The sequence below is a fragment of the Suillus clintonianus genome (genome assembly GCF_016758775.1).
Source record: "Suillus clintonianus strain FC179 chromosome Unknown DEU56scaffold_161, whole genome shotgun sequence".
NCBI classification, from domain to species: domain Eukaryota; kingdom Fungi; phylum Basidiomycota; class Agaricomycetes; order Boletales; family Suillaceae; genus Suillus; species Suillus clintonianus.
Window position 1 is genome coordinate 26,013 of NW_024539385.1, and position 27,850 is coordinate 53,862.

At 49.3% G+C, this 27,850-nt stretch overlaps 6 protein-coding genes across 6 annotated transcripts; 2 read left to right on the forward strand and 4 right to left on the reverse strand.

The window, feature by feature from the left end:
• Nucleotides 1-7,150: 7,150 nt before the first annotated feature.
• Nucleotides 7,151-8,595, reverse strand: DEU56DRAFT_173088 (WD40-repeat-containing domain protein). The gene is made up of 2 exons (XM_041344902.1): nt 8,416-8,595; nt 7,151-8,350 (listed from the first exon to the last, which is right to left on the reverse strand). The coding sequence occupies exon 2, from the start codon at nt 8,324-8,326 to the stop codon at nt 7,385-7,387; it is 942 nt and encodes a 313-aa protein (XP_041201736.1). The 5' UTR covers nt 8,327-8,350; nt 8,416-8,595; the 3' UTR covers nt 7,151-7,384.
• On the forward strand, nt 8,589-9,950 carry DEU56DRAFT_173236 (uncharacterized protein). The gene is made up of 2 exons (XM_041344903.1): nt 8,589-9,167; nt 9,219-9,950. The coding sequence occupies exons 1-2, from the start codon at nt 8,800-8,802 to the stop codon at nt 9,700-9,702; spliced, it is 852 nt and encodes a 283-aa protein (XP_041201737.1). The 5' UTR covers nt 8,589-8,799; the 3' UTR covers nt 9,703-9,950.
• Nucleotides 9,951-11,524: 1,574 nt separating this feature from the next.
• On the reverse strand, nt 11,525-13,053 carry DEU56DRAFT_840429 (uncharacterized protein). Its single transcript, XM_041354949.1, has 6 exons — nt 12,997-13,053; nt 12,417-12,606; nt 12,255-12,366; nt 12,052-12,201; nt 11,933-11,999; nt 11,525-11,883 (listed from the first exon to the last, which is right to left on the reverse strand). Exons 1-6 carry the CDS (start codon nt 13,004-13,006, stop codon nt 11,630-11,632), a joined length of 783 nt encoding a protein of 260 aa, XP_041201738.1. The 5' UTR covers nt 13,007-13,053; the 3' UTR covers nt 11,525-11,629.
• Nucleotides 13,054-13,182: 129 nt separating this feature from the next.
• On the reverse strand, nt 13,183-15,362 carry DEU56DRAFT_748391 (uncharacterized protein; the record flags this gene model as incomplete). The annotated part of the gene is made up of 8 exons (XM_041349353.1): nt 13,183-13,452; nt 13,502-13,972; nt 14,021-14,148; nt 14,204-14,297; nt 14,346-14,444; nt 14,496-14,603; nt 14,654-14,998; nt 15,060-15,362. 8 exons carry the CDS (start codon nt 15,360-15,362, stop codon nt 13,183-13,185), a joined length of 1,818 nt encoding a protein of 605 aa, XP_041201739.1.
• A 927-nt stretch (nt 15,363-16,289) lies between these two features.
• Nucleotides 16,290-17,576, forward strand: DEU56DRAFT_173519 (uncharacterized protein). Its single transcript, XM_041344904.1, has 7 exons — nt 16,290-16,459; nt 16,510-16,573; nt 16,626-16,757; nt 16,814-16,877; nt 16,928-17,167; nt 17,222-17,479; nt 17,535-17,576. Exons 1-6 carry the CDS (start codon nt 16,416-16,418, stop codon nt 17,257-17,259), a joined length of 582 nt encoding a protein of 193 aa, XP_041201740.1. The 5' UTR covers nt 16,290-16,415; the 3' UTR covers nt 17,260-17,479; nt 17,535-17,576.
• A 3,517-nt stretch (nt 17,577-21,093) lies between these two features.
• On the reverse strand, nt 21,094-21,597 carry DEU56DRAFT_748406 (uncharacterized protein; the record flags this gene model as incomplete). The annotated part of the gene is made up of 1 exon (XM_041349356.1): nt 21,094-21,597. A coding segment is annotated over one exon (504 nt), but the record flags the coding sequence as incomplete, so codon positions are not given.
• Between the last annotated feature and the right edge of the window lie 6,253 nt (nt 21,598-27,850).

The window sequence follows — 27,850 nt, forward strand, 5'->3', positions numbered from 1 at the left end:
TGCGACGACGGAGTTCTGTTATCTTAAGTATGAGAATCGCAACCAAGTAAGTGACAGTCGCTGCATCCCATAGCCGCACAGTGTGATCTTTCGAGCTAGATGCGATGCGAGTCCCATCCGGTGAGAAAGAGACTGAGCAAACCCGATCAGTGTGCCCCTGAAAGGGCGCACCCAATGGCTGCCCCGCTACTTCATCCCACAGCCGGACGGCGTGATCGTCCGAACCAGATACGATGCGAATACCATCTGGTGAGAACGGGACAGGCGGGACAGGATTGTCCCGTCGCTGCATCCCACAGCTCCACAGTCTTATCCCCCGAACTAGATACGATGCAAGTACCATCCGGTGAGAATGAGACTGAGTGGACCACTTCAGCGTGCTCCTGGAAGAGCTCACTCAATGGCTGCCCCGTTGCCGCGTCCCACAGCTCCACATTGTGATCGCCTGAACCAGACACGATGCGAGTGCCATCCAGCGAGATTGAGGCCGACCTAACCCGATCAGTGTGCTCGCTGATCACCTTCTGAACAGCCGTCCCGTTCAAATCACGGCCGGATTCCAGACAGAAGCTATTTGAAAATCTTGCCGCAAATGTGGTAGCTATGGTGGACTTGATGGGTGCTGATAGATACAAATGCGGCGTGCTGTCCAATATCATGCCACCAAAGACTTGGAGGAATTTCTGCACATCCATTATGGTGGACCACATATCTTCGTATTCAGAATGGCCCTGTAGTTTGTGTTTGTGAGCAGTTCATCCGACGTTGACTTGTAGGCATGTACTCACCTTCAGCCACAGAGCAACGCGGGGAAGCACCGTTACTGTGCCGCTGATTGCATTGAGAAGGCCGAGTGCTTCAAACCAGAAGAGTAGCCGCTCGTCGTCGAATAATGATCTCATTGCATTAGCGAGCTCCGTGTCGAAGTCCGTTGCTTGTACGTGCTCAGCCCAAAATCGACAAGAATAGGACAGATGTGGGGGGACGCATGTTTTGACTCGTTGAGGCAGCTCGGTGTCTTGGGAATTAGGGATGTACGAAGACTTTAGATTACATATGTTGAAGCAAAGGCCATGTTCCATCACTCGAAGTGATGCAAAAGCAAGGTCCCGTTGTACGTCGGATACCTCGACGAAAAAGTCTCCGCTGGATGATTTGTCTGTCAGGAAGTCGCGGAAGGATGCATGAAGAGGTCGGATGACGGAACATGAGTTAGTGGTGCCGCTGAGCAGGGATCCCATATGTTTTATAATGTCCATGTTGTCATGTTTGCTTCGGTCTGGAAAGTAGCTCCGCATGGCATTGAGGGAGTCGAAAGGGAGCGGTTCAGCTGTACCAAGTATCTGTCCCATCACGGAACGAAACCCTGCTAGTGCTTCTTCGTACTCGTCATCGTCGTATTGATCCCTGTTCATAATTTCTTTCAAAATGGTCTGATAGATATCATGCAACAGGTTTTTCTGCTTCCCTGCACTGCGGTTCATGACAGCATCGAAGCGAGGCATTTTACGCACACCGGCAGGGGTATCTTTGATGTATCTGCAGGCTAGACACGCCCACTCGAAGAGTCCATCGGCTTTTGCAGCGAGGGCTGCAAGATGTGTGAACTGAAACTCTGGTAGCTCTTTTAGCTCCTCGGATACGAAGGCATAAATGTCGCGCTCCACGACTGGTGATGGAATATCGTCCATGGACAACCGTAGAATGTGACCAGCACCTTCAAATTCCTTTTCGATATCGTGAAGCGGGCGAGAGGTGACAAGAATCCGAAAGTTGGACGGGAGTTCGGTGATTTGGGGAAGTCCTTTGTCCTGAAGTCTACCGGCAAGTATGCGCAGAAGATTACGCCGGGTCTCTATTCCGCCACTCTCATCCAATGCCTCAATCACGACCAAGACAGGCCCTACACTTGACGCAGAAAACTTCCTTAGCGGGTTCATCAGAAGCTTGCGCCACTGCTGGATAATGTCCGTGGTGTTCTTGAGCGAGTTTGCATCCTTGACTGCATCCGCCAACGCTCGTTTCATCCCCGGGTCACGGTCAGCAAGGTCGCGCGCGATGGTGGAGAAAATCTTTTCATGGCGATGGTCTGCTTCTCTATGCTTGTCGAAACAAAAACATGAACCAAGCCCTCCCGTATCGTTGAACCAGTTGGCAATCGTGTGGGCGATGGCTGATTTGCCCTTGCCAGCAGGGCCAGACAACCACATTACACGCGGAACAGCATCTCCACTGCTGTTGATCCATTCGGTGATTTGGGATAGAATGTCCACGCGAGTGCCTGACAGACATTGCTTCGCAGTATCTAGTCCCGCGCCCCCTGCATAAGTCATACCGCTGAGATCGAGTGTTTCACCTTCAATGGTATGAGTAGATATAAAGTCGGAGGCACGTATGAATCCTTACCCGCAAATTGGACAAATATAGCGACGTCCCGATCAGCTTGATCCCGAAATTGTTGCATGAGCCCATCCAAAGCATCGTTGTACTGTGTGATCATATCATCTGTTTCCGCGACAAAGTTTTTGCCAGCTCTCATCCCTACGTCCATGGTCTAAGATTCATCTATGAAATGCAAAAATTCTACGACTCACAAAAGCTCTTCGTGTCTGAGTAATCCCTGATGAAACGGGCACACTCGAGAGTCTGCTGAGCGATCTTTCCGATGACAATGCGCATCGATTCAACCTTTGAAAGACTGTCTTCTTGGATAATGAAGCCGTAAACTTCATCTAATTTCTTGAGAAGACGATGGACCGATGTGTCGCGCTCCGCTTGAGCAAGAATCATCTACACAGAACCATAACTTCTGAGCGGGAGGCAGGACTCCGGGCAAAACAGAACAAACCTTGGATGCGGCAGAAAGTACGCCCAACGCCATCTTTAGGTATGGATGGATCTATAACTTGATTAGTTCGCTAACAATCAAGGAGAGCGGCCCATACATTCGCGATCTCCTCGATGGCAGTGTCGAAAACTTTGAGGGGTTGGAGGAACGTGGTCTGGATATCATCTGCGATAGCGAGAACTGCTGGGGCATTTTGGGCCGCGGATGCCACCGAAGTGGCATGTTCCCCGAGTGATATCATGTTTTCCGTACCCTCACGGGCACTCCGAAGTTCAACATCAATTAATTGGGGATCAGGACCTTGCTCCACGACAGAAGTAGCAGCCTGAACCTGAGGACCGCCAAAATTTAGAGACGACAAGCAAATCATTTGACGAAAATACCTGCGAAGCAGGCTCCCCGGACAGCCCTTGGTTCATGGAGTCGCTAATAATCTTAGACGTGGTGGGAAACTTGTTGTCGTTGGAAGGATGGAGATCCAGCGTGTCCTGGGCGCCTCTAAGACAACTGAAGGATTGAGATAACGAGTTTGAGAACCTACCTCGACCTTCTGACCCAATGAAGCCCCTTCAAGTTCAACATCCTGCACCCCAGCAGTGCCATTGTGTGTGTGCATCAAACAATTCTGCACAATCTCAGCCAGATTCAGGAACAATCAGCATTCGCGTCTACGCACAGGAAATTTTGGGGTCAACGCATCCTTCAATATCTGCAGGACTCCTCTACAAGGTTGGCTCTGGACGAAGAATGCATGAGAACAGCGATGGATTTTAAGAGACCACGTACCAAGCTTTCAACATCATTTTCGTGGCTGGATGTGCATGCTCCTGGAGGAGGATCTGGTCTATGGTCTTCACTCACCATAAGAGGTCGTAGATTGTGATTAGTGAGAGTGAAACAGTGGGGTTGAAAATTGAAGCAGTATGAGAAGAGAGCGGGCGTCTTATACTTTGGCAGAACTCCCAGGAGACTACGAGGCATAACCAACACACGCGCTAATCATTCAGCCAAACAACCTTATGGCGGCGGGTTACATTGTGTGCGCGTCACAACGCAAAATAATAAAGTATCGAGGGACGCGACGTGGGAAAAGTCGAGAGTTGTACAGTTCCTGCAGACAAGTATAAGGTCTGGTGCCGTCATCGGCCCTGACATACTCGTGATTGGAAAAGTGCCATCCCAGCTGTTCGAACTTCAAGCACACGATGAGACTTGCGCATGAGATGAGACCACGGAGCTGATGTTTACAAGCTAGTTCCACTGCAAGTATGTAGAACTGCGAGGCTGGTGCCATTGGACTCTGGAGTAATGGAGTCTGGACACTGAAGTTCATTGAGTATGACAGTTGACCAAGTGACGTGATGATTCAAACCTCACGTGGAAAGGAAGGTGCGTGCCGAGCCAGCGCCAAACAGCCTGATTGTGTTATGCCCGTCGCACATTCGCATAGATGCCTCCTCGATCACAGTCTGCAAAGCTAATATTCGTAGAGATGTCGGCACACCCGTCGTGTTCCACGCGTCAATTGCCGATGAAGGTGATGATTGGAGCGTGACGTCGTGTAGCGACCACGACTTGGGGCAGTAAGACACGGCAAAACGTAGTTCAGCCGAAGTTACCGACGCATCGATAATTCAGAAACGCGTCCCAAAAACCGTGCCGCTCTTCACAGCAAGTACTCCCAACGACTTTGCAGATGCATTTGCGGTATGGCATCACCAGTTTTGGAGTCAAAGCCCTCGCCGAGAGAAACAAGTGCACCGAGTGCGGGAGTCCATCAAAAAGGTGGGGTGTGTCGAGCTTGGCAGGTTTCTGCGCTTGAGGAACTTCTGAGGATAACAAGGTTGCTGGGATACTGGAGTCCATATAGGTTGTTGCAGCATTTCCTGTAGGTCGTACTGCGCAGGACCTCGCAAGAACACTGAACGGACGGCAAATTCCCGGAAAGGCTATCTGATCCGCGTCGGAGAATATAATCATTTGGTAGAACTTCCGCGAATATGGTATACACTGTACTCCCATCATGTGTTCGCCGTCGAGCTCTCTAGTTATTGGACTGATATCACTATGTCTAAGGCATTCATCCAAGCAGAATTTAGCTGCTCACTAATTCCAAATATAGAGATTATCGTTCGCGACGGAAGTCGGTTATCTCGACAGCTTGGGCATTGAGACGGACGCAACATGAATTTCACGCTCGGTATACGCTCGATGTATTCTCCTGCAGCGCACCTTCCTCCCTGTAACTCATCTCAAGGAACTAATCAACCAGCCAAGACCATCGCTTCTCAACTCCGAGTCGACGGTGTTTCACCCACCATATCTGAGCGATCATGCAGACAGCTGCAATCGTTTCATCTCTCCCTGTCAACGCTCGAGCGCCCAGCTCCAACTTGCGTACGTGATCGCTGCCTTCTTCCTGCGCTCACTCTTATCCTGATTGCAGTTTTGTTGTTGTTGCCATTACTCCGCTTTGTGTGTGAGAACTTGCCCTGCCTGGTGCAAAAGACAGATGCTGGGGGTCGTCTAGTTCTATCCGGTGCGTATCCTTGCTGTTTAATGATGAGTCCTGGAAACCTCTAACTTTCTCCAAGATACATCACACTACCCATCAACTGATTTCCAGCCGCATACTATAACCGCTCTCACCGTGTTTCTCTTAGCTTGAGCTTATGTACTGATAGGGCTATGAGGTGGGACGTACACCGGTGTTTAAACGGCACGTCATTGCATTGCCGTCCATCAAAACGCCGTTGACCAAGCTGTTCTTAGAGGAGTCAGACGCCTGATCCTGACTGGTGAGGTTTTCCCGTGATTCTCTTGTCCATTGGTCATGCTCTATACACGGAAGAAGTGGATCTCCCCCCGTTCTTATCCACATTACTATCTCCAGTAATTCAACGAGGACCTCACGTCTCCTCAACCCTGATTCAGAGATGTCGCTGTTTGTCAATCGATTTGGTTCCTCCCCGAGATGCGCTCATACGGTAGACCCCTTTGAGTTCCGCAGCACGCGCTATTACCAAGCTGTCAGTGTTACAGAGCGTATTTACGAGATCTGACGTGTCTTGTCTTGTCTATTGCCGTCGGGCGCATGGCGTTAGATAGTGAAGTTCTTGTCAGGGGAAATTCGGTGTTTGTGTGGATGCTTGGATGCTTAGACAGACATGAGACAACTGTGAGGGTACTCAGCGTGATGCATGCATCATCAAGAAGGAACAAATATATCCCTTCTTATGGTCTGACTAGGGGATAATATGATCTATGGGAGACATGACGCTCGAGAAGCGGTAGGCCAACATTAGCACATTCATCTTGTAGCGACCTCGCACCAACAAGCAAGCAAGCACAGCACTCGTTACTCGCCGCGATCGTCGGCTAACTTCGTCAGAACAATTCCCATGTCAATTCCTTCGCAAATCGTACAAGAACATGCGGCATCGACACGACTCACACAGCAAGAGTCATAGGAGAACGTATCACAGAGCACCATCTATATATTTATTTATTTGGAGTATAGCCAAGCAGGACACACGAGCCGATTTCAGAGCGCTGATGCCAATGCGTGAATTGAATACGACAATAACAGATACGAAGAAACTCACCTTTGTAACACAACCAGTCCCAGAAAATATTCCAGCATCCATGTGCTTTGACGCTCTCGATATCCCGATCTGTATAGACAATCCCGTCATCGCTCTCTCGGTCCTCTCTATCGACGTGAACTTGTTCATGTTCTTGTTGACCAACGGCTTCCTGGCGCAAAGGTGAAGTCATGGCCCTGGGGTAAGTGTGCCTGGCATAACTAGAAGCCTGAGCCGAGCCTTCCCCAGTCGACGCCGGCTGCGAATGAGAACTTTGCCTGGCATCATTGGAAGACTGACCAGAGCCTTTCTGAGCGCCAGTTGTCTTGCGTGGACGTGCAACTATAGTCCTCTGATAATTTTTCCTGACATGAGTTATTGAGCACGGATAGAATGGACGTACTCTTTTAGCTTGTGCGGTCGGTACGTCGACAATGTTAGGCGACCTTGTCTTGTGGGATTGGGGGTGACGAATGCGCGTCCATATGTCGCCAACAGGTAGAATACGCCGTTTCCGACCAGTGATTCTTTGAGAGGCCTGCTGCTGAGCGTCCTGTACAGTAGACTGCGTCTTGTGCGATCGAGGATGCCGAATCCGCTTCCAAATTTTGGGAAGAGGTAGGATACGCTGTTTCTGACCTGTAGTCTTTGGGGATGCCTGCTGGTGACCAGGGCTTGAGGAGGGTCCAAGTCCAAATCGTACCTAACAAATCAAGTTTAACGTATGCTTGAATTCAAATCTGGGATATCTTACAGCGCGACCTCTTGTACTACCAGATGTACGTGGTGGTTCATCGAAAAAACCCGTGTTGAGTCCTAGGGAACGTTGTTTTCCTTTGGCTCTCGGGGTAGTTATTGCAGGGAACTGTTGCACACCATCAGATAGTTTTTTTTCAACATAGACCTAGATCTCACATCAACAGGCCTACAACCAAGAATCTAGTTCACTTCGTTAGTAGCCGGGATTAAACATGTGGTGTGTCCTTGCCTCTTCTACTGAACGGATAATTAGCTTACAAGAGCCATCCTTCGAATCCGAGGGCACGCTCGAGGCCGCAAAATATTTGCTGTCAGGTGAAAATGCAAATGGATGTGTACATCTCATGTTGGAGGCAGGTAATTCGTGACCCTTGATGTCATAGAAATGAGTAGGGCGATCGACGTCGCCGTCAATTTCCAGCGCCAAAAGGTTGCCATCTGGAGAAGCCACCATGGCAAAAGGGATATCATCTTCACCAAGACCTTCAAAGCGTGCATCATCATGCTTCCCCGTGTTGATGTCCCATTTCCAGAAAGACCGGTCGCCAAATGCAAGGACGACTTGAGGACGACTATTCGGAATAATAGCGGCCTGAAGTAATGGTATATCTGGAAGTGCTATCTCCGCCATTCGTGCACACTTTGGTATCCCCCAGGCAACGCCCTCTCTTGTATCGCTAGTGATAAGGAGACTACTATCCATTGATAGAGTCGCCACGAAAATGGTTTGAGCAGCATTCGACACTGTTACTTGTTGAGTGACTACCCCGCTCCCTGTGTCCCACACGAGCAACTCTCCATCCCTCGATAAGCTCATTGCACGAGATGAGTCAGGAAGAAATCCTGCTGCGAGGATGACGTCTTTGTGCTCTTCAAATGGTGGTCCAAGAGGGTGGGACGAAGTGGCGTCCCAACAATACATTGTGTGGTCAGGCGATGCGCTCATGATTTTTTGTCCATCAGAAGACCATGCCACAGCAGTGACGTGTATGTGACGGTCTGCAAGCATTTGTAGTTGGTGCTCGCTCCTCGACGACATATCGGTGATGGTCACCCCCGAACGAGCAGTGCCGCTGGCAATCTTCTGACCGTCGGGGGAAAATGCCAGACATGTCAGAGCGTCCGCAGAGCTCATTCGGCGGGACTTTTGGGGAGTGCCCTTGCAGTAAATAACGACGGTATAAGTTGAATGACAATTACAAAATGGGTGGCATACACACTTACCTGACGTTGATTAACTTGATCTGAGACTGTAATGCACCGAGTTGTTCAAGAAATTGGCAGGTGGTGTATGGGTGTTGCGCTTGAGAGAAGATGGAGGCGTCAAAGAAAGGATTTAATTACGAGGTGGGATTGAAGCTTTACCCATTAAGATATATGTACACTAGGCGCACAGCCAAAACGGACACTTACGTGTCACTCGGGCTAACGTGTTTCCGACATGAACTTACTCGCAATTATGACTCGAAACATGCGTTAAACGTCCATGGATCCGGAGCGCGGAGCATGCTGTATACATGATATCATGTACAGGGCCCGGGCCAACTTTAGGACTTTAGCGCCACTCCAGCGCTTTAGTACACAAACCATCAGCTCCACATAACCTCCATGTGCCTCCACAGTCAACTACAAGAACTCCAACTGATCCAGCACTCTCTCCTACCCGGTGAATCATTCTCCTTCGCCCTCCCTCCAGAAGATTCCAGAATATGGACGTCGCTACTACACTCATTCAACACTGCCAGTCTCCCACCTCTGCCCGACCCTGTTGTTTCACTAGCGAGGTTTCAAGTAAGCGCTACGGACACGCGGATCTCATTCGAGGTGCAGTTTCCAGAACGATACCCGCAGGACTCAGCTGTAGACGCCGCACAAGCTCCCTTGGTATCTGTTAACGGAGAGGGAATATCCAGAGAGGAACATCACCGATGGCGAGCCTTTGTTCAAGAGAAATTGATTGAGGTGCAAGGAAATGAGTGAGCACCACCTCCCTGATTATGGTGCGACGAATGCTAAATCGTATCGAGTTATCCGATCTATGAGCTGTTATGCATGCACTTGCTTCCCAAATTACATGAAGACGGACATGCAGAACCGTCGTCAGGGAGTATGGACTTCCTAGAGCAACAGAACATCAAGCGTTCCCTAGAGATAAGACATTACCACGCACTCCTGACATCTCATCACCTCGTGTCTCCAACAAAACGACGATCACTACAGCGATGGTCCTCTGAGCTTTCAATATCCGGCTTTGCCAAAGTCGGCTACCCAGGCGTCATTTATGCCCAAGGCGCACAGGAAAATGTCGAAGAATTCGTTGCCAACATCAAATCTATGCAATGGCTGGCTCTAAGAGTGCGATTTGTGGAACCTATAGATCTCGCCAACGACGAGCATCGCCAGGGTTGGACTGAGTTCCAGAAGGTTGGAGAAGTCGTGGAAGAAATGAGGAGACGCGGTAGAGATAAATATATCACAGAGATGGGTATTGGAAGCTCAGTTTTGAAATGAATCTGCACGAGCGAGAGGCATGTAGTCCTGATTCAGCAGGATGCACAAATTACTGAGGGAATACATATGAATAGGTCAAGATCATCGGTCAGTCCTCATTCAGAGCTGATACATTTAAATTCAATCGTATGCGCGACTGCCGTTACAGCATCCTCGTTCATGGAAATGCAACAGTGCAGCATACGGCGGGTGATGGAGCTAGGGCAAAAGGATAAGCAACGCTAAGTTGTATTTACCTAGGACAAAGTCTAGGTTATACGTCAGCAAGACTAAGTACGAGTGACATACCTCGGTGGGATGTGTTAAGCAATGCCGAGGTAAAACTGCATACGAGGAAAATATCACGTATCAACCCGTTCGAGACGGAAAGTTGCTACCGGTAACAACAACACCGGTAGAGACAACATATGGTGTGGAAAGTGCCAAGATGCCATAAGGACTAGCGGAGGGAACGAAGCCCCGAAGGCTAAACTATATGCTCCGTGACCGGTGCTAATGTGCGCACATATCGTCAAAAGTGAGCGCTCACACAATCAAGGAGCCGAGCGGATCTACAAAGGATGCTCTGCTCACTCACTAGTACTGTTGCCATTTGCACGACCATCTTTGATGATGCAGATGCATCGAGACCACGCTGTCAGACCACCTGTGGGTCAAGGGATTCACCTCCTCTGGCTTTGTCAGTGGTATGGCGTTTCCTGGAATGCGATGCAAATCAGCCATATATATATAACTATAGAGTTTGACCGCCGGTCACATGTATCCGCAGAACAAGATTCGGGTCTCATCCGGAGAGAACGAGAAACCGAAAATGTGCCCCCGCAAGCGCTCACCCAGTACCTGCCCGGTTACCGCATCTCATAGCCAGACAGACAGTCATATATATCCTCTAAAGCAAATACAATATTAATGCGAATCTCATCCGGAGAGAACGAAACTGACCGAACCGAACCTGTGTGCCCCAACAGAGGTGCACCCAATTGCTGCTCCGTCGTTACATCCCACAGCTGGACAATTTTATCCTCCGAACACGACACAATACGAATACTGGCATCCTGCGAAAATAAGACTGACCCAAGCGAATGAGCGTGCCTTTACAAGGGTTCACACAACGGTTGCCCTGTCGCGGCATCCCACACCAGGACAATGTCGTCCTGAAAACCAGACACCAGACACGATGCAAGTCCCATCCAGTGAGAACGAGACTGACTGACCAAACAGGATGTGTGTGCCTCCCAAACGGCTCCTGTCACAGTCAGACAGTATGATCGATCTCGCGACCCAGCGACCAAGCAAGCCCCATCCAGCGAGAACGAGCCTGACAGCACGTCATCCGTTACACGTATGCCCACCCACTTATTGCGGTCTGAACAGCTGTGCAATTCACATGTCGTCCAAGACCATAAGGCTATGTCAAACAAACTGTGTTCGCCAAGTTGGCCGGTTGCTTCTCTGGGTGTTTCCGGAAGATCTGGCCCATGGTCTTCGCTCATCGCGAATAAGTCGAAGACTTGCACCATCTAAAGTCCAGGGAGCAGTGAGAGAAGGTAGTGGGACCTCACCGTGTCTTTTAACCAGCGCCAATACACCGTTTCGAAGTACCAACATGCCAATTCGAAACGCCAACTTGATCATTCGAGCCTGGAGGGTCATAGACCCAGAGTTTCCCATAGCAGACAGAAGGAAGTAGACAGTCGAAAGTTGTGGCTGGTTCCTTCTAGATCTATATTAAAATTCGGCCATGGGCCCAGAACTTCTGAGACGTCTGTGCGAAAGAAATGATAAGCCATCCAACAACAATACGTGAGAAAGCTCGAGATCATGATCCATCATGCAACAGGCTTGAATTCACCAGAGTTACTTATGGAATACATATCAACGAAAGCAAAACATAACGCGAAATGGTCCGTGTTCAGAGCGAGTACATTTAGTATCTCCTATCGTAGTCGCGGCCACCACGATCGCCACCACGATCGTAGTCGCGTCCACCGCCGCCACCGCCACCACCCCCGCTGTATCCTCGGTCATAGTCACGGTAGCTACCACGGTCGTAGTCTCTACCTCCGCCGCCACCACCTCCACCTCCACCTCGGTGATCATCAGGGCGACCTCCACGACGACGATCGTCGTAGTCACGGGAATAACGGCTGTCGTAAGGACGCGGGTCATATGGGCGCTCATCTATTTAGGAGTTAAGCCAGTGTGTAAATTATACTCTGGTGAGACTCACTGTCATGGCGCTTGGGAGGACCGTAATACCTTCCAGGCGTAGGAGTACGCGCACGTCCACGGCGGGCCTAAACACCAAATTAACAAAGGTTGGCTAAATCCAAAAGCATGCGGGTATACCCTTTCTACGGTACAAGTCTTCCCCATGAGATCAGTCGCGTTGAGCGCGGTGATGGCAGCATCGGCCTCCTCAGAAGTCTCCATGGTGACAAACCCAAACCCACGAGACTCGCGGGTGTGTGGGTCGTACATGACCGAAGCCTTTTTGACCTATTTCAATTGGTTCAGCGACAGGAAAAAAAAACCCCAAGACGACAACGTACACGGCCAATTTTAGCAAACGCCGCCTCAAGGTCACGCGTATCAACACGGTGGCTCAAGTTTGAAACATGAAGATTGTTTCCAGGGTTGTGACCACCGCTGTCACCTCCACGACTACCAGAATTGTTAGCATCAGACATGACACAGACTCCAACGACACGCACCCTCTGTCATCCCTTACGGGGCTCCTGCTGCGGCTAGAGCGCCTGGGAGGTTCACCCCCACGGTCTCTGCCAGGTGAGCGAGCACTGCCATTCCAGTTCTGCTCCTCCCTACCAGCAGGTCCGCCATTCATATTGGCCTCGTGCGTGGGAATGCTAATCCCAGAAGGTGCAATATCTTGTGATTGCCAGGCTGAATAGGCGGAAAGGGTGAAAACAAGATCAATGTCGATTCATGGCGGCGGGTAGAACGGTGGAGGAGGAATGGGCGATTATACTGTGTCGCGCGCACGCGTCATAGTGCGTGCGAACGAACTACTGAGGACGCACTACGTATGAGAAGTCGAGAGAGCTCGGTTTACTCGAGTTGCGCATCAGTTTTTTTATGATAGGTCGTTATCGGCCTTGAGCCGATATTTGGTGGTGAAGACATCCCAGCTGCTCCGAATTCAAGTACGGAATGAGACTGATGAATGCGATGAGAAAAATAGTGCTGGTATGTACGAGGCGGTTGTGCCGGAACAGAAGAAAAGATTGAATGCAGAACTGGCTGTCGTCGTCGGGGCTGATGCTGAAAACGTACCGTCATCCATTGTTGCTGTCCTTGTCGATATTGTCGGCGGTGGTGGTTGAGAGAAAACCAAGAAAAGTTGAAAAACCTCGTGACAAAGTATTGACAAGACAAACATGGGCATACAATGTCGCGCCACCCAGGCTTCTAAATTCTAAGCAATATCTATGCATTACAGGGTATGGTGAAATATTCCTCCTAGATAAGTCGGCCGCTCGACCAGCCTTGATATGTCTGTGTTTGCTTAATCCAGTTAATCAGTTCGTCCCGCCGCACCTTCATGCCTTGATCTGCTGACTGGACTTTCGTCTTCTTCCCATCTACGAACTCCCACTTTTGCTCTTTAACAGTCACCAAACCTTCCTTGAGCTCATCGCCACCCAAAATAACGGCAAAAGGAACTTCATCCTTTTCACCAGCCATAAATTGCGCAGTGAGCTTCGGCTTCTTCTTTGCGAGGAAGTCGGTCTAAAAAGACGAGTCAACACATGAGTTGGAGAATGACAGCCCGACTTACCTTTATGCCCGCTTCCCTGAGTTCCTGCACGAGCGCAATACGCTCTTCCAGCAATCCATCGCCAGCAGCCAACACATACACCATCGTCTCCTTACTCCGCATCCCCTTCTCCACCCACTTCGGCCACACAATCGCAAAGATCCGGTCGAGACCGATACTGACCCCAATACACGGGAGCCCTGGCGCCTTCTTCCCTTCCGCAGCAGCCGCGGCAGTGAACATACCAACCAGGTTATCGTACCGGCCACCAGCAGCGATGGACCCGACACCAACCTGCGATTCATCCAGTTCATCCTCTTCACCGTCATCGGCTTTGGCTTTTTTCGAGGGCTTTGGTTTCGAGGGAGCTGGGGCAGTGGACTCCGTTGCATTTGCAGCAAAACCTGGTGGTGCCGATGCTTCGACGATGGCTTCATAGATGATGCCTGTGTAATAGTCTAGACCACGAGCAAGAGACATGTCGAATGAGATCTATGCCTTCGTGAATACCATGTTTTGCTTCACTGAAAGCGAGCTTACTTTGTCGAGCACTTTGTAAGCTCGCAGAAGAGTAAAAAGAATATCCATCTCCGAAATGCCCTGCTTGGCGCTCGGGTTTGCCATCAGAGTGGCATCTGCTTTCAAAAGATCTAGCAGCGATGGGCCACCTGTAAGAGGGAAGGATAAGATATTTTGATTCCACATGAACCCAAGGTTCCCTACCTTTGTGTTTGACATACTCTCCGATCTTATCAGCGACATCTGGAGAAAGTCCTTTTTCTTCTGTCATTTCTTTCTTGACTTCTAGCCAAGGGGCCTGCGCGCGGTGAGAACCAACATTCCGAATGCATCTCTATCGACCAACCTTGTCCAGCTTGTCCACAGCCGAGGATATCGATCGAATCTTGTCCTTTGGCACACCGCAAACCTCAAAGATCCCATCAAGGATTTTGCGGTGATTTAGCTGAATTGAAAGGCATCAAGACAAATCTAGGACTTGTTCGAACAACTTCACCTTCACAGTAAATTCTCCAACATCCAATCTCGTCAAGATAGTGCATAGTAGACTGATAATCTCAGCATCTGGGATCATTGGGTCCCATACACCTGTTATATCCAAATCCTGCGACAAGTTATGTAAAATACCAAGAGTACAAGCAAAAAAAAACGTACCGCTTGTGAGAACTCGCGCATTCGGCCTTTAGACATCACAGGATTGTCTCTCCGATAGACCTTGCCGACTTGCCAAATCTTTCCTTGAACCGTGGCACCAGCCATAGCCAGGTACCGTGCCAAGGGAACAGTGTGATCGTAACGAAGTGCAAGTTGTTCGCCCCCCTGGTCCATCAAGTCGAAAATGAGCTTCTGGTCCTCGCCGTACTTTCCAGCAAGCACATCCTTGCGCTCGAACACAGGCGTGTCGAGAGCGCTCCCGCCATAGGACGTGAACACATCCTTGACGATACGCTCAACATGTTCCCGGCAGAACATCTCCGCTGGGCCATAATCCCGCGTGCCCTATGCAGCCTATTTGAGTACCCCTCAGAGGTGTATGATCGTGGTGCACACTCGGACACACCTTTGCTGTTTTAAGGAGTAGCCGCTCCTTCTTCTTCCCGGCGTCCTTGCTTCCTCCTGCGCTGTTCATCGCAGCCATTGTTTTCTTCAGTTCGCCGAGTCTTTTCTTGGCAGCGTCTATACTGGACGCATCGGCATTTTGTAGTCGGAGATCGTTCAGTGCACCTTTTGCCTGTTCAATTTCAGCAGTGAGTGAATCTGCGGTTTCTGTGGCCATTGTACGCGTCCCGATGGATTTTGGTATCAGAGTGCGAAAGTTGGTAGTCAATCGATATGATCTGCAAAAAGCACGACTAGAGAACATAGAAATGATAAAAATATGATTAGAGCAAGTGACGTGACTCGAGTTGGACCCCGTAAACCCCCGTTCAGCAGCGTTCAGCCAGGTAGTTTCGGGGTGCGTCCGAGTCACAGATGAACATTTGAACACCTGGTTTACCGTTTCATTCTCTACTATGTAGCAGTGCATGAGAGTCTGGTGTGTGCAGAACATGCATCAATGTGTGCTTGGCCGCCAACACCAGACAAACTTGCACCCAAGCAGGGCATTGCATGCTCTCGTAGCTCCAGCGAAATCCTAACACCAACAAATCTAAAGTGCAGGACGTTTTCGATGTGATTTTTCTGCAATCTCCATCTAGTTCAGTGATCCGAAACCGCACCATAGTATGTGTGGGTTTTTCTGGAGCCATACGAACAGAGAACCCTTAGGTGAGCTGCTGCATACACAAGTTATCAGAAGAATAAACTCTTACGAGGGGCCGTGTGTCTCGATATACCGCATAGATGTAAAGAAGATTGGCCAGGGTATTTGATATTGTAGTTAAGTTCGTCATGTCCAGCCTTTGCTCATTTAATTTTCTCGCGCGGTTTGTCTTGAGCATAGTACTAACATCTATGTACTTAATGAACGCACTCCACAGAATCTCACACTGCGGCATAAGCGTAGGAATCCAGTATATCTTACTTCTGCCAACGTGAGCATTGTCGTAAGTGAAATTCCCTATATCAGACCATCGGTTAGCCTGTCCTGACGTCTTCAAGGGCCCAGCCGGCCGCCCAGGGCGACCCAAGCCTCGCCAATATTTGCATCCCTGACGACATTGACAACCGTGGTGACTAGAGTCGTGATCATCGTCCGCTCTCGCCACCTTAGGGTTGCGCCATTCATGCCAAGTTTGATTTTTATTTCTCTCCCCATATTTCTGACGTTATTGCACATGTCATTGCCAGTGAATGGCTTGTGTGTGTCTTTTCACCATATTAAAGCACACCAGCTCTTGGACCTTAGCACTGGGTCTGTTGAAATCACCAGTCCGTTTTTGTTGGATCTGTCCTGCTCAGCGCCTATCTACCTATGGTTCCATCCCCAATATTCATGGAAGACCTCTGGGTGCGGCAGTAAGTCTATCTATCGTGCAACGCCCTTATCGTCTTACCCCATTGCCTAGAATATTCTCCGCGGTTGGCCACACTTTGCTAGTCTACGACTATTTTCTAACGCTTAAAGACGAAGTAAATTGATTGGCCGATATACATAGTGTGAAAAACTTACCCTTGGTGACAGACTCGTTACATTTGGAACAGCCCCTGGACGGTCGTGAAAGCCTTGTTCCTCATCAACCGATATGGAAACCTTCTCGGGCAGACTGTCATCCGGCTAGAAGAAGCTGGTCTTTTCACAAATAGTTCTCAAACGGTATGTCGCAGTTTCACAAGTAGACATCCATTGAGTAACATATTCGAACATGCCAGTTCTGCAATCACTTCGCATTTTTCACTTCTTGCTTTACGATTCTATCCACAGAGTCGATTCACAGTACGTCATCTGACAGCAGTTCCATTGCTAAGACTTTTATTTTTACTCAGTACTTGTTCTCATTCGTGCGCGGGCCATCTGGGGAACTCAGAAGTGCCTGACAAATATCCTCATCTGGAGCTACGTGTCCTATGTCCTTGTACTGATAGGCACAGGAACGTACGGTGTACTCGCCAATCATGGTCTGCCACCTCACTGCTTTTCATTTTCTTGTACGAAAAATGACTGCGCTCTTGCAGTCCAGTTCTTGTACATCGACGTGACCCATGTTTGCGTCAAGGAAATAACAAGTATGCAATTGTCATTCCGCCCCTCCTGCATATTGACAGTCTTTCACTTCAAAGGTTCTGCGGTAAATTGGCAGCCATATATTTATATTTAGTGGGCGACTCATTGACGGTATTCAAACGCTAGTGGTTAATTTCTTGCGGGGGGTTAGGATGTTCTATTCTGCGTTCATCGTTCCTGCTAACGCTCAAGGTCTCCAAGCTTCATTCTCGATACAATACTCTTTGTCTTGACGATGCGAAGTCTCCGGAGATACTCTAGGGAGTTTCGGCATCTCTACCCATTTGATCTCCTCCATCTACTCGTTCGAGACGGTGAGCATGCTCTCTGGGGGATTTCATCTGTAACTGACCACTATTAATTACACAGCAATCATATTTTTTATTGTGGGTATTTAAAACCTGCACCATGTAAGTATCACATTACCGACAGCAAGAACAGGCTAGCATATTAAGAACGCGAGAACTCAGCCGTTGAATGAAACGACTGTATTCATGTACTGTACCTAAGAACGCGAGAACTACGTGCGTGTCAGCGACGTCCTACTCAAGTAAATACAGTACTCACCTCAGCCGTTGAATGAAACGACTGAGGGAGAAAATAAGAGGCGAGTAACGCTAAGTATCTGATATCCAAAACATTGACAAACAAATCTACCGAGGTCGCAATCATATCAACTATCGACACTCCCACTCGAACGAGGTAGTAAGCCGAGGGCCTTCGTAAATCTTTGATGCTTCTCCTTCGGCAATGCTTTCGTCATGATATCTGCAATCATGTCTCCCGTCGGACAATAGTCTACGACCGCCCACTTCTTCTCGTTCACTGCGTCGCGCACATAATGGTATTTTCGCCCGATATGCCGCGTTCGGGCACGATACCCTGGATTCTTCGTGAGCGCGATGGATCCTTGGTTGTCCGCAAGCAAAAGTGTAGGTTTCAGTTGCTTGTATCCCAACTCGTCCATCAGTTCCCGCAACCAAGCGATTTGTTGCGCTGCATTGGACAGTCCAATGTATTCAGCCTCAGTCGATGACAGCGCTACGAGTCCTTGTAGCTTGCTGCTCCAGGACACGGCTCCTCCGCCCATCATGAACGCATAGCCTGAAGTCGAACGTGAGGTGTCTACATCTCCGCTCCAACTCGAGTCGGAATAGCCATAGAATACGAGTGCATTCTCCCGTTTTCGGACCGGCGAGAACGTTAGTGCCAGATCTCTTGTACCGCGAAGGTAACGCAAGATGCGCTTTGCTGCGACCCAGTGGACTCGTCCAGGATTGGCGCTATAGCGTGCTAGTGCTCCCACTGCATAGCAGATGTCTGGACGTGTCGCGACCATGGCATACATCAACGAACCGACAATATTTTTGTATGGTTTGTCTTGCATTTCTCGCCATTCGTCTGACCCATACTCGGGGCATTGCGCAGAAGATAGTGCTAGACTGGGGTCCATTGGGACTGCCACGGGTTTGCAATCCTTGAGTCCGTATTTCTCGAGCATCTTCGTGATGTATTGCCGCTGCGACAAACTGATGGTTCCTTTAGCCCGATCGCGAATGATCTCAATGCCCAATAGGTGCTTTGCTTCACCGAGGTCATGCATCTTGAAGAGTCTCCGTAGGTTTCTCTTCATCTTCTCCGTGAATTTTAGGCCCTTGGCTGCAACGAGTAGATCATCAACATAGATGGCGAGGAAGCAAACTCTCCCGTTTTTGTCACGATAAAAGTATATGCAGTGTTCCGAACTGATTCGCACGAAGCCTATCTTCACCAGGGCATTGTGGAGTGTGACGTTCCACACATATCCTGATTGTGGCAGTCCATATAGCGCACGGTCGAGAGCCCAAACGTGGCCTGGCGGACAGTCAACACCATCTGGTGGCATCACATACACCTCCTCCTCGAGCTCTCCATTGAGGTAAGCCGTTGATACGTCCAACTGGTGCAGTTCTAAATCTTCTTCAGCTGCGATGTCAGCAATCACTCGTACTACGTCCATTCCGAGTGTAGGGGAGTAGCTCTCCTTATAGTCGACCCCCTTCTTTTGATTATATCCTTGTGCAACCAGACGTAACTTGTAGCGCTCGATCCCTCCGTCGGCATTGACCTTGATGCGCATCACCGGTCTTACACCAATGACCTTCGCATTTTTCGGCCGTGGTACCACTCTGAACACCTTTTTCTCCACAAGGGATGCTAATTCTTCGTCCAGCGCAGCCCTCCATTGTGTCGCATCTGGTCCGTTGAAAGCGTCATTGAGGTTCTTTGGTGTTTCTGCTGCCTTGGGTGCGCTTTCGGCAAACGCAGCAAACTGGCAGTAGATGGAATTTGACGTTGCGTCGTCTTCGACGTCAGATGACAGTTCAGTCAGTGGGCTTTCTGGTGGGTCCATCTTCACGGGAGGTGCTGATGTGTCGACAACGACTGCGCTTGGCTTTTGTGGCTGATTGACTGGTGGCTTGGGTGGTGCAGTTTTCTGCGCCATTACCAGTTGGGGGACACGAGGTGGTGGTTTGACATTTCGACGGCCTCGTCTTTGCGCGATTGGTGCTTCTTCGGCTGGGGGTGGTGAGTGATCTCTCACATTCGACTTCGCCAATTCGTTTTCGAGCTTCACAGCAACATTATGGTCCTCTGTGCCTATCTCAGGAGACTTGTGCTCATCCTCGCACATGGGCACAGGGTCCCCTTCTGAAAACACAGATTCGGAATCACCAGTGGGCAACACCGTTTTCGGGTCAGCCATGGTCTGAGGTGATCTTTCTGTGTCTGGTAATGCCTGCTCCCACTCAATTGGTTCAGCATTGTCACGTTGCAGTTCTGGCGCTGTCCCTGGCGCTTCGTCAAAGACAACGTGTCTGGACTTGAACATTTTCCGGGTCGTGACGTCGAGGAGAGTATAAGCCTTGGATGCATACTCGTATCCGAGAAGGACACATCTGCGGGCATGAGGATCCAGCTTGGATCGTTGGTCCTTTGGTACTAATGCATAGGCTCTGCATCCGAAGGGTCGTAGTCCTGAAGAATTCACTTTCCGGCCAGTGAGTACTTCGAAGGGGGTTCGACCATCAATTCCAGAAGCTGGACTGCGTGCGATTAGATAGGTTGCTGTGCGAAAAGCATGTGCCCAATAGGTCTTCGGCAACTGTGAATCAATCAACATGGCCAGCGCACGATTGACAATGGTTTGATTCATCCGTTCAGCGAGTCCATTTTGCTCGGGGGTATCAGGTGCTGTTGTCTGGTGCAGGATCCCAGATAACCGGAGGTGTCCTCGGAATTCGTGTGAGATGTACTCTCCACCATTGTCCGTGCGGAATATGCGAACCCAGTTCTGCGAGAATTCTATCTGCTGCAGTCGTGCATTGAGGAGCGGTTCTATTGCACCCTGCCATTCCTTGAACTTTTCCAAGGCTTCACTCTTTTGCTTCATGAAGAAAATCCAAGGGTAACGAGTGTGATCGTCTATAAATGTGATCCAATATCGATATCCTTCTGGTGATTGTGGTGTGATAGGACCTCCGACATCAGAATGGATGAGGGCAAGTGGTGCGAGGGCAGATTCACGTTCGTGTTTGAATGGAAGCTTCTTCATTTTCGCTCTGACACAACTTTCACAGAAAATCTCCTTTCCGGTGACCCCATCTATTCCCCTCAGGTACCCTTTGGACACCATTCGTCTGATGCTGTCATGATCGAGGTGACCAAGACGTCTATGCAGGACGTTTATGTCAGTTGCGAGGTGAGTCGACTCGTGTAGCTTTGAAGCTCCGGTTATCGGTTCTGAGACAAGGTGGTAGAGATTGTTGTGCTCCTTGCCCTCTGCAACAACTTGGTTACTTTTTCGATCATGTATCTGGCACAAGGGTCCATCGAATGTTACACGGTTGTGGCGCGCGAGCCGTTTTACCGACAGGAGTGTGACCGCGAGGTCAGGTGCGTATAGGACATCATCGATGATGAGATGACGTCGCTCTCCATTCAGATGTTGCACACATTGTATTGACCCAAGACCTGTTGCATTGATAGTTGAGTCGTCACCAAGGTGGATTGCAATTGGCTTTCGCAATTTTCGGAATGTGGATTCGACGAACCATGACCTGCGTGGTGTCATATGACGCGAGCAACCAGAGTCAATGAGGATGTCCTTTGATCGTCGAGTGGTGTTGGTAGCTGCAGCAGTCGTCAACGTATACAATTGAACACGGTTCATTAAAGCCTTCGTGACATATACACGTTGTGAATTATTACGGCGGTGCTTTGTATGCGCATGCTGTGCTTTCTCGCTCCTACTCCGAGTTTCAACAGTATCCGAGTCTGTCCCATCTGAGTCCGAGTCTGAATCTGTATCCGCTTTATTTGCCTTAGTCTTTGATCCAGACTTCTCTCGTTCTCGGGGTTTTCGCTTCCGCTTTTTGCGCTCTTTCTTCATCTCCTTGAGATCCCGACAGTCCTTCGTGGCGTGGCCCTGTGACTCGTGATATTCACAATATTGGCCTTGGCTGCTTGCACCACTGGTGCGTGCATCAGTCACGAGTGCAGACGAGGGTTCTGATGAGTTGGCATTGATAAGCAACGACTGCGAGAGAAGTCGAGTGGATACAGTCTCGAAAGTGAGTGATGAGTTGGCAGGCAGTGACTGCAGTAAGGAAGTCGTGAACGTGTCCCAGATTGGTGTAGATGGCAACGATGTCAATACGAGGAAAGCTTGCATTTCGTCGCTGATTGCCTTCCCCATTGCTGTGAGCTTGCGGTTGTCAGCCGAGAAGGTAGCAATGTGCTCTTCCATCGACGAGGAGTCATTGAACTTCCGTTTCATCATATTCTTGAGCGTGAAGAACGCGTTTAGCCCCGGATTAGTGCCTTGATGCACTTTCTCGAGTTTCTCCCATGCATCCTTGGCGGAAGTCTGGTCTGCGATGAGGTCCAGTTTCTCGTTGCTAACATATTCAATGATAATGCCAAGAGCCTTGTCGTTCCGAATCTTCCAAGTGTCAGAGGGGACAGATGTGGCTGAAGAGGTGGTAGATGGAGTTGTGGTACTCGTCGACGCAGACGCAGTGGGGGCAGCAGGTGATGTCGTGCTGGCCTGCGGTGCTGACGGGTCAGGGTCTTCGCCGGAGACAGTGCCCCAGACCTTTTCCCGCTGCAACTTTCCTCGGATCCGGATCTTCCAGGTTGGGTAGTTATGTTCGGAGAGGATGGGGACATTGGTCGTTACTGACTCAACGCCCATCGCAGGTTCGTGGAGGGTCGTTCGGTGTCGATTACCTACTAGACTTGAGCGGCCTCAGGGCTCATAACCTAAGAACGCGAGAACTCAGCCGTTGAATGAAACGACTGTATTCATGTACTGTACCTAAGAACGCGAGAACTACGTGCGTGTCAGCGACGTCCTACTCAAGTAAATACAGTACTCACCTCAGCCGTTGAATGAAACGACTGAGGGAGAAAATAAGAGGCGAGTAACGCTAAGTATCTGATATCCAAAACATTGACAAACAAATCTACCGAGGTCGCAATCATATCAACTATCGACACATATTTGGTAATGCATTAAGCACGGCTATGATGTTTAGGACTGTATACGCGAATGTCAGTCTTCCATATTCATAACGGACTAGTGCTCTTCCTGATTGACGCGAGACAATTCAGAGTCCAAAATATTTCATTGCTAAAACGTGCGTCAGTCATCATGTTACTTATATACAACCTCATCACATTTTTTTCGGGAATTTGTTTTTTGCATGTAGGTTCACGACTCCGTTACTTTCAGTAGCAGGTCAGCGCCTCGTCCTGAACCTGAGAGGTTTGAAAGGGCGTTCTTATACGACGCGGGATCTCAGCTGTGAGGTGGACCGGCAACTCGAAGCGTTCGCTGAAGCAGACTCTCCAAGTGGAGATGACGTAGGTGGCCCCGAAGGTGGGAGAATGTAGGTGAGCATCAGGAAAGCCGAGCCAACCTTGATCTCCGTTAATGATCATATTGTTTGTTATAGGACATAGAAATGGTGAAGCCAACTTCAAGTTGGCTCAGATACAGTCCTTTTAAATTTATCATGGTATATGGTTTGTATCGACTACTTATCGAATGCTGCCCCTGGCATACTCGCCTCTGTCCCCACATCCTTCTGAAGTGCTGGGTAACGTACTCAGGTTTTAGTGAGCTCCGGTTTTCAGTTCTCCACGAACTTAGTTTTCATGAGCGGCAGGTGAACCTAGTTTTCATGAATGCTTTACCAGGCGAACCTAGTTTTCATGAACTGCTTTCGTGACTTCCCATGAACTCTATTTGTCAAGAACTCAATACCACGTGGCACCAGTATGAGCCATTGGGACGCAGTCGTGCACAAATACAGTACGAGAAATTTGAACATTGTTCCGACTGACAGGACCGCTCGACCGACGACGACCGGATCTGCAGGCGTGTTTGTAAGGTGATTGATGTTGGAGAGCACGTTTGGGGCGGCGGTATCAAGGGACGGGTGAGTCACTGCTGGTGGAGATAATTATACAGTAGGGAGCTCAAAGGCTGCAGAATTCACAGACAAAAATTGTGAAAACATGTCGATATCAATCGAGTTCACGGAGAATGAGATGCATCGATATTTCGGCGAACAGCACACTACTGGCGAGCGGGCCATTGGATGATAGAACGCGGAAACTCGTGGCTGCCGACAGCGCTGAAGATCAATCCAACCCTTGATCGTTTACTTGAAGTACGCCACCGATTAATTCTCCACTACGCTGATGAGAATCATCATAGTCTAACGTAGCAACATGGCCTGTCATATGGTCTTCTCCCAAAGACACCTGCATACACTAAATAAACCCACAACAGCCCATTTTCCTTCGTCACCTACATAAACTCCTGTATTTCTATTCTCCGACGAACGTAGTCCCTCCTGTCTATGATCAGCTTCATGATACACTAATCGCATCTAGTTTCATCCTGTTTCTTTCACGATTGATTCAACGATCATCGTACAGTTTCCTGCTACATTCAAATCCCTCTCCCTCGGCACCGGCCACAACTCAAATGGATACAGGTGCCCGCGGGGAGGTGAGAGTGTCTGCCCCTGTAATTATCAATAGTATCACCTGCGTATTTTCAGTCTCGACACACGCCGGCACCACCCATCATGCTATGCTACCACTACTCCCACCACCTTCAAACTTCCCCTACATCGCCTAGCTTGCGTAGATGATGCTTCGCCTTTATCGTAGTTATTCCCTACTAGGCTACGCCCATGGTAGAAAGGTGCGCCAGCTCTATTTTTATCGCTGTTTGTGATATCTCATTCGTGGATTTGCATCGCAACATTGCAGCCGGTGCTCATAGTCATGACGATGACTAGATACGTGATGAAAGTTATGACCCTGCTTCGCCTGACCTCCACTGACACGAACCGTCTGCATCGACACAGATCAAAACCGACTCGGATGAGTATGTAAGTGGCCTTCTGCCATGATTCTCGACTTGCTATCAAACTTGTAGCACAAGCGCTCGTCGTGTCGAGGAGTTCTTGATTTGATTTGATTCTTTTTCCTTCAGTGTAGGTTTTTATGCAGGTCATCGTGAATGATTGGTTCCTTCGTATTAACTCGAGCATGGCACATTGCATATATCGCAGTACATTTGACTTTGCGAATGACATGTAAGATGAGCCAGTGTAAACGAAGAATACAGGATGGGGGTGTTTGTCACAGCAGTTGTGAGGTTTACGACAAAAAAGAACGATCAGATTTCCACCGCGCTGTCAATACCTTTCTAACTGTGTGATTAAACTTGCTGTAAAGGGACAGGTAGGTCTGAGTCCGGGCCGATAAGGAGGAGTTAAAAAAGGACATGCTGTATAACACAGCCATGAAGACGGGGAGATATAAAGAGGTAAACCCATCAAACGATCGCTCGTCGTCCATACTTGCATCCTGGTAACGTGAATACCCCCCATCTGAACATCCTGCACCGATGAACTGACGATTGGCTCAACCAGGGAAAGTGCATCGGCTCTCGAGACCTGAAAAGCGCTTGGAAACGTCAAGCCTTCAGCACACCCTGGTAGGACGACTTACTGAACGTAATCGTCAGACTTGCCAACGTGTTTGCAAATACAACCGTCATGGCTTCCAGCTCGAAATGGCCTGGTAAAGCAGCAAACAAATCGATTCTGGCACCGGTGATGACATTGGAGGGTCATGAACCACATGGTTTTACCTCGTCGGATGGCAGGCGTCACGAGTCGAAAATTGTTTCATCCATTTCCTATTTGACCGACGGCAAACAAATGATCAGCGGATCACACGATAAGACCATTCGGCGATGGGACCTGCGGAAGGGTAAGGAAATTGAGGAAGTTCGGGAGGTTTGTGAGGATGGTATGGAAGCAGCCACGGTTGAGGTATCAAGGAATGGTCAATGGGTTGTCACTGGTGGTGCCAGGAAGCTCAAAGTTCGTGAGGTTGAGACGGGGATCGTGAGAACATTCCATCATGATGATGGATTGGGCAACATTTGGTCCATTGACATCTCCAGAGACAGCACACTGCTAGCGGGTGCATTGTTAAAATTCGGTTCGCGGGTTGCGAGTGTGGAGACCATTTCTATGTGGATATGGAGCTTGGACACAGGCGAACTTCTGGCTGGTCCATTCGAACTCAGTGATGGTGTTCCTAACCAAATAGCACTTCGATTCTCGGAAAACTCAAAGAAGCTGGCGGTGTCGTCAAGTGGGCGGCCCGGGCGGCTTCAAGTGTGGGACGTCCAAACACAGAAATTGGATGTCGCTAGAACATCATCTGGATTCTCTTTTGGGATTCAGACTGTGCCAGTACTCTGGACAACCAAAGAGAAATCCATTGTTGCCGCATTCAACTTCACGGATAACAACGACGATTCGATCTATGAATTTGACGCGTCGACGTTGGAGACTGTCGGAGATTCCTTCCAAGGGCACACCAGGCAAATCACCAACCTAGCACTCTCGTTTGATTGTGCCCTTCTCGCCAGTGCTTCATACGACCGCACCATCAAGCTCTGGTCCTTCGAGTCTCGCCGGCTACTCGCTTCATTCGACTCACATGCTCCCTTCATCCTCAGGCTCATCCTCTCACCTGATTCACACCAACTGGCTTACACAACCTATGAGGATAGCAATATACATATATACAAAATTCCATCCAACATCCTCGCTAGTGTACGTATTCACCCGCATAGATTCATCAGTTATATACTAAAATCTCTTACAGATCAGTAAACCTGAACGTCGGCGCCTCGCCGATAAGCTACTCAACGTGCGTGGTCCTGCTCTTTTTTTCCTCTACACCACACCATCCCTTATTACAGTCCGACGCAACTCGTCACCGTAAACCAGTGATATTGCCTGTTATATCTCCCACCCCCCGCCCGTCAAGACCTCCACCTACAAGGAACACGCTTTTCCCCCGCTTTCTACGCAATCTCCTTCCTTCCTCTTCTCGTGCGGATGCAGTTCGTCCTATTCGCACCGATGGGCTTCGTAATCCCCTAGACGTACGTTTCTTTTATCTGTTTGCTTCGTGTACAGTTGACTCGACGGCCCGCTTGCAGTTCCCTGCTACAGCGCCCCTACCTCATCCACATATAAATATCCACGAGGACGTGAGTGGGGACTGCCATATTCACATATTCGACTTATATTTCATTTTCTAGTCTTGGCCCCCACCAGTACCGCCCACTATCCAATCTTGGTGGCCCATTCGGACAGGTCAGACATCACCGGCTATTGTCGATGTTCCTCTCGCACAGGGTAAAGAGGTTCGCGCAGCTCATTTTCACTCACTGTTTACTAGATCTCACGCACCCGTCTACAGCAGAACGCTTCAGCAGATGCTCCCGCCAAAGACGATGAATGGATTCGTGACGATGACTGTGTTTCTCCTCTTTCACCGAATCCCGATTCACAACGACCACCCACAGCAGGGCAGATCGATACTGGAGAGCACGGAAGAGGTCGGTTGTGTTTCTGCTGTTAGACTGACTTGTCAAACGGTACCATGATGAGCCCGTCCCGGACGAACGATCTCCCTTTGCTAACTACGCCTTGTTCAAATTGTAAAGTATATTTTACAGAAAGTAGGGTGTATCTTCATTTGCTGGTAATCTAGCTTGGTGGTTCCATGATGAGTGATGAGTCAGTCGTGGACGATAATCCCCCCTTGCTAATTGAGTGCGACGGGTGCAAAAGCTCCCGGTGATGAAGTTTTTCGTGCTGGTCCAGCCACTGCAGAAAATGCAAAGTGAGGATGAAACAGTATGGCGCTGATACAAGCTGACTACAAACCTTGCGTCCTCCAGATATCAATCTTGGCGTGCGCAATGTTGGCGGCCGCAAGCATAGCTTCAAATGATCCGCTTAGCATCATAGCTGGGCGACAGATTGCCTCATCGCCAGCTTACACTGTACGATCATCCCTTCCGAGCCAATCAAGTTTGGGAGGCCAATCTCCACAACGATCGGGTTAAGAATGGCATTTTTGTTTCACTTGTCTTGTCTTCAGAAGAGAAGAATTAGAATTTACAATCACACTTGCTGGAACAAAAGATCTAATGGAGTGTGCATGTTCATGATCAAGGACCTCGTGAGTTTCACAAAACGATATCTGCTGAGGAGACCACATTCAGCTGCCAGTACTATGGACGTAGT

Coding starts and splice junctions, on each gene's coding strand:
- DEU56DRAFT_173519 (XM_041344904.1), top strand. CDS start 16,416: ATGGTTCCATCCCCAATATTCATGGAAGACCTCTGGGTGCGGCA. Junction 16,460..16,509: donor GAAGACCTCTGGGTGCGGCA/GTAAGTCTATCT, acceptor CCCATTGCCTAG/AATATTCTCCGCGGTTGGCC. Junction 17,168..17,221: donor TTGCGTCAAGGAAATAACAA/GTATGCAATTGT, acceptor TTCACTTCAAAG/GTTCTGCGGTAAATTGGCAG.
- DEU56DRAFT_840429 (XM_041354949.1), bottom strand. Junction 12,367..12,416: donor CCCGTAAGGGATGACAGAGG/GTGCGTGTCGTT, acceptor CAATTCTGGTAG/TCGTGGAGGTGACAGCGGTG. Junction 11,884..11,932: donor TCCTCCCAAGCGCCATGACA/GTGAGTCTCACC, acceptor ACTCCTAAATAG/ATGAGCGCCCATATGACCCG.
- DEU56DRAFT_173236 (XM_041344903.1), top strand. CDS start 8,800: ATGTGCCTCCACAGTCAACTACAAGAACTCCAACTGATCCAGCACTCT. Junction 9,168..9,218: donor ATTGAGGTGCAAGGAAATGA/GTGAGCACCACC, acceptor AATCGTATCGAG/TTATCCGATCTATGAGCTGT.
- DEU56DRAFT_173088 (XM_041344902.1), bottom strand. CDS start 8,326: ATGAGCTCTGCGGACGCTCTGACATGTCTGGCATTTTCCCCCGACGGT.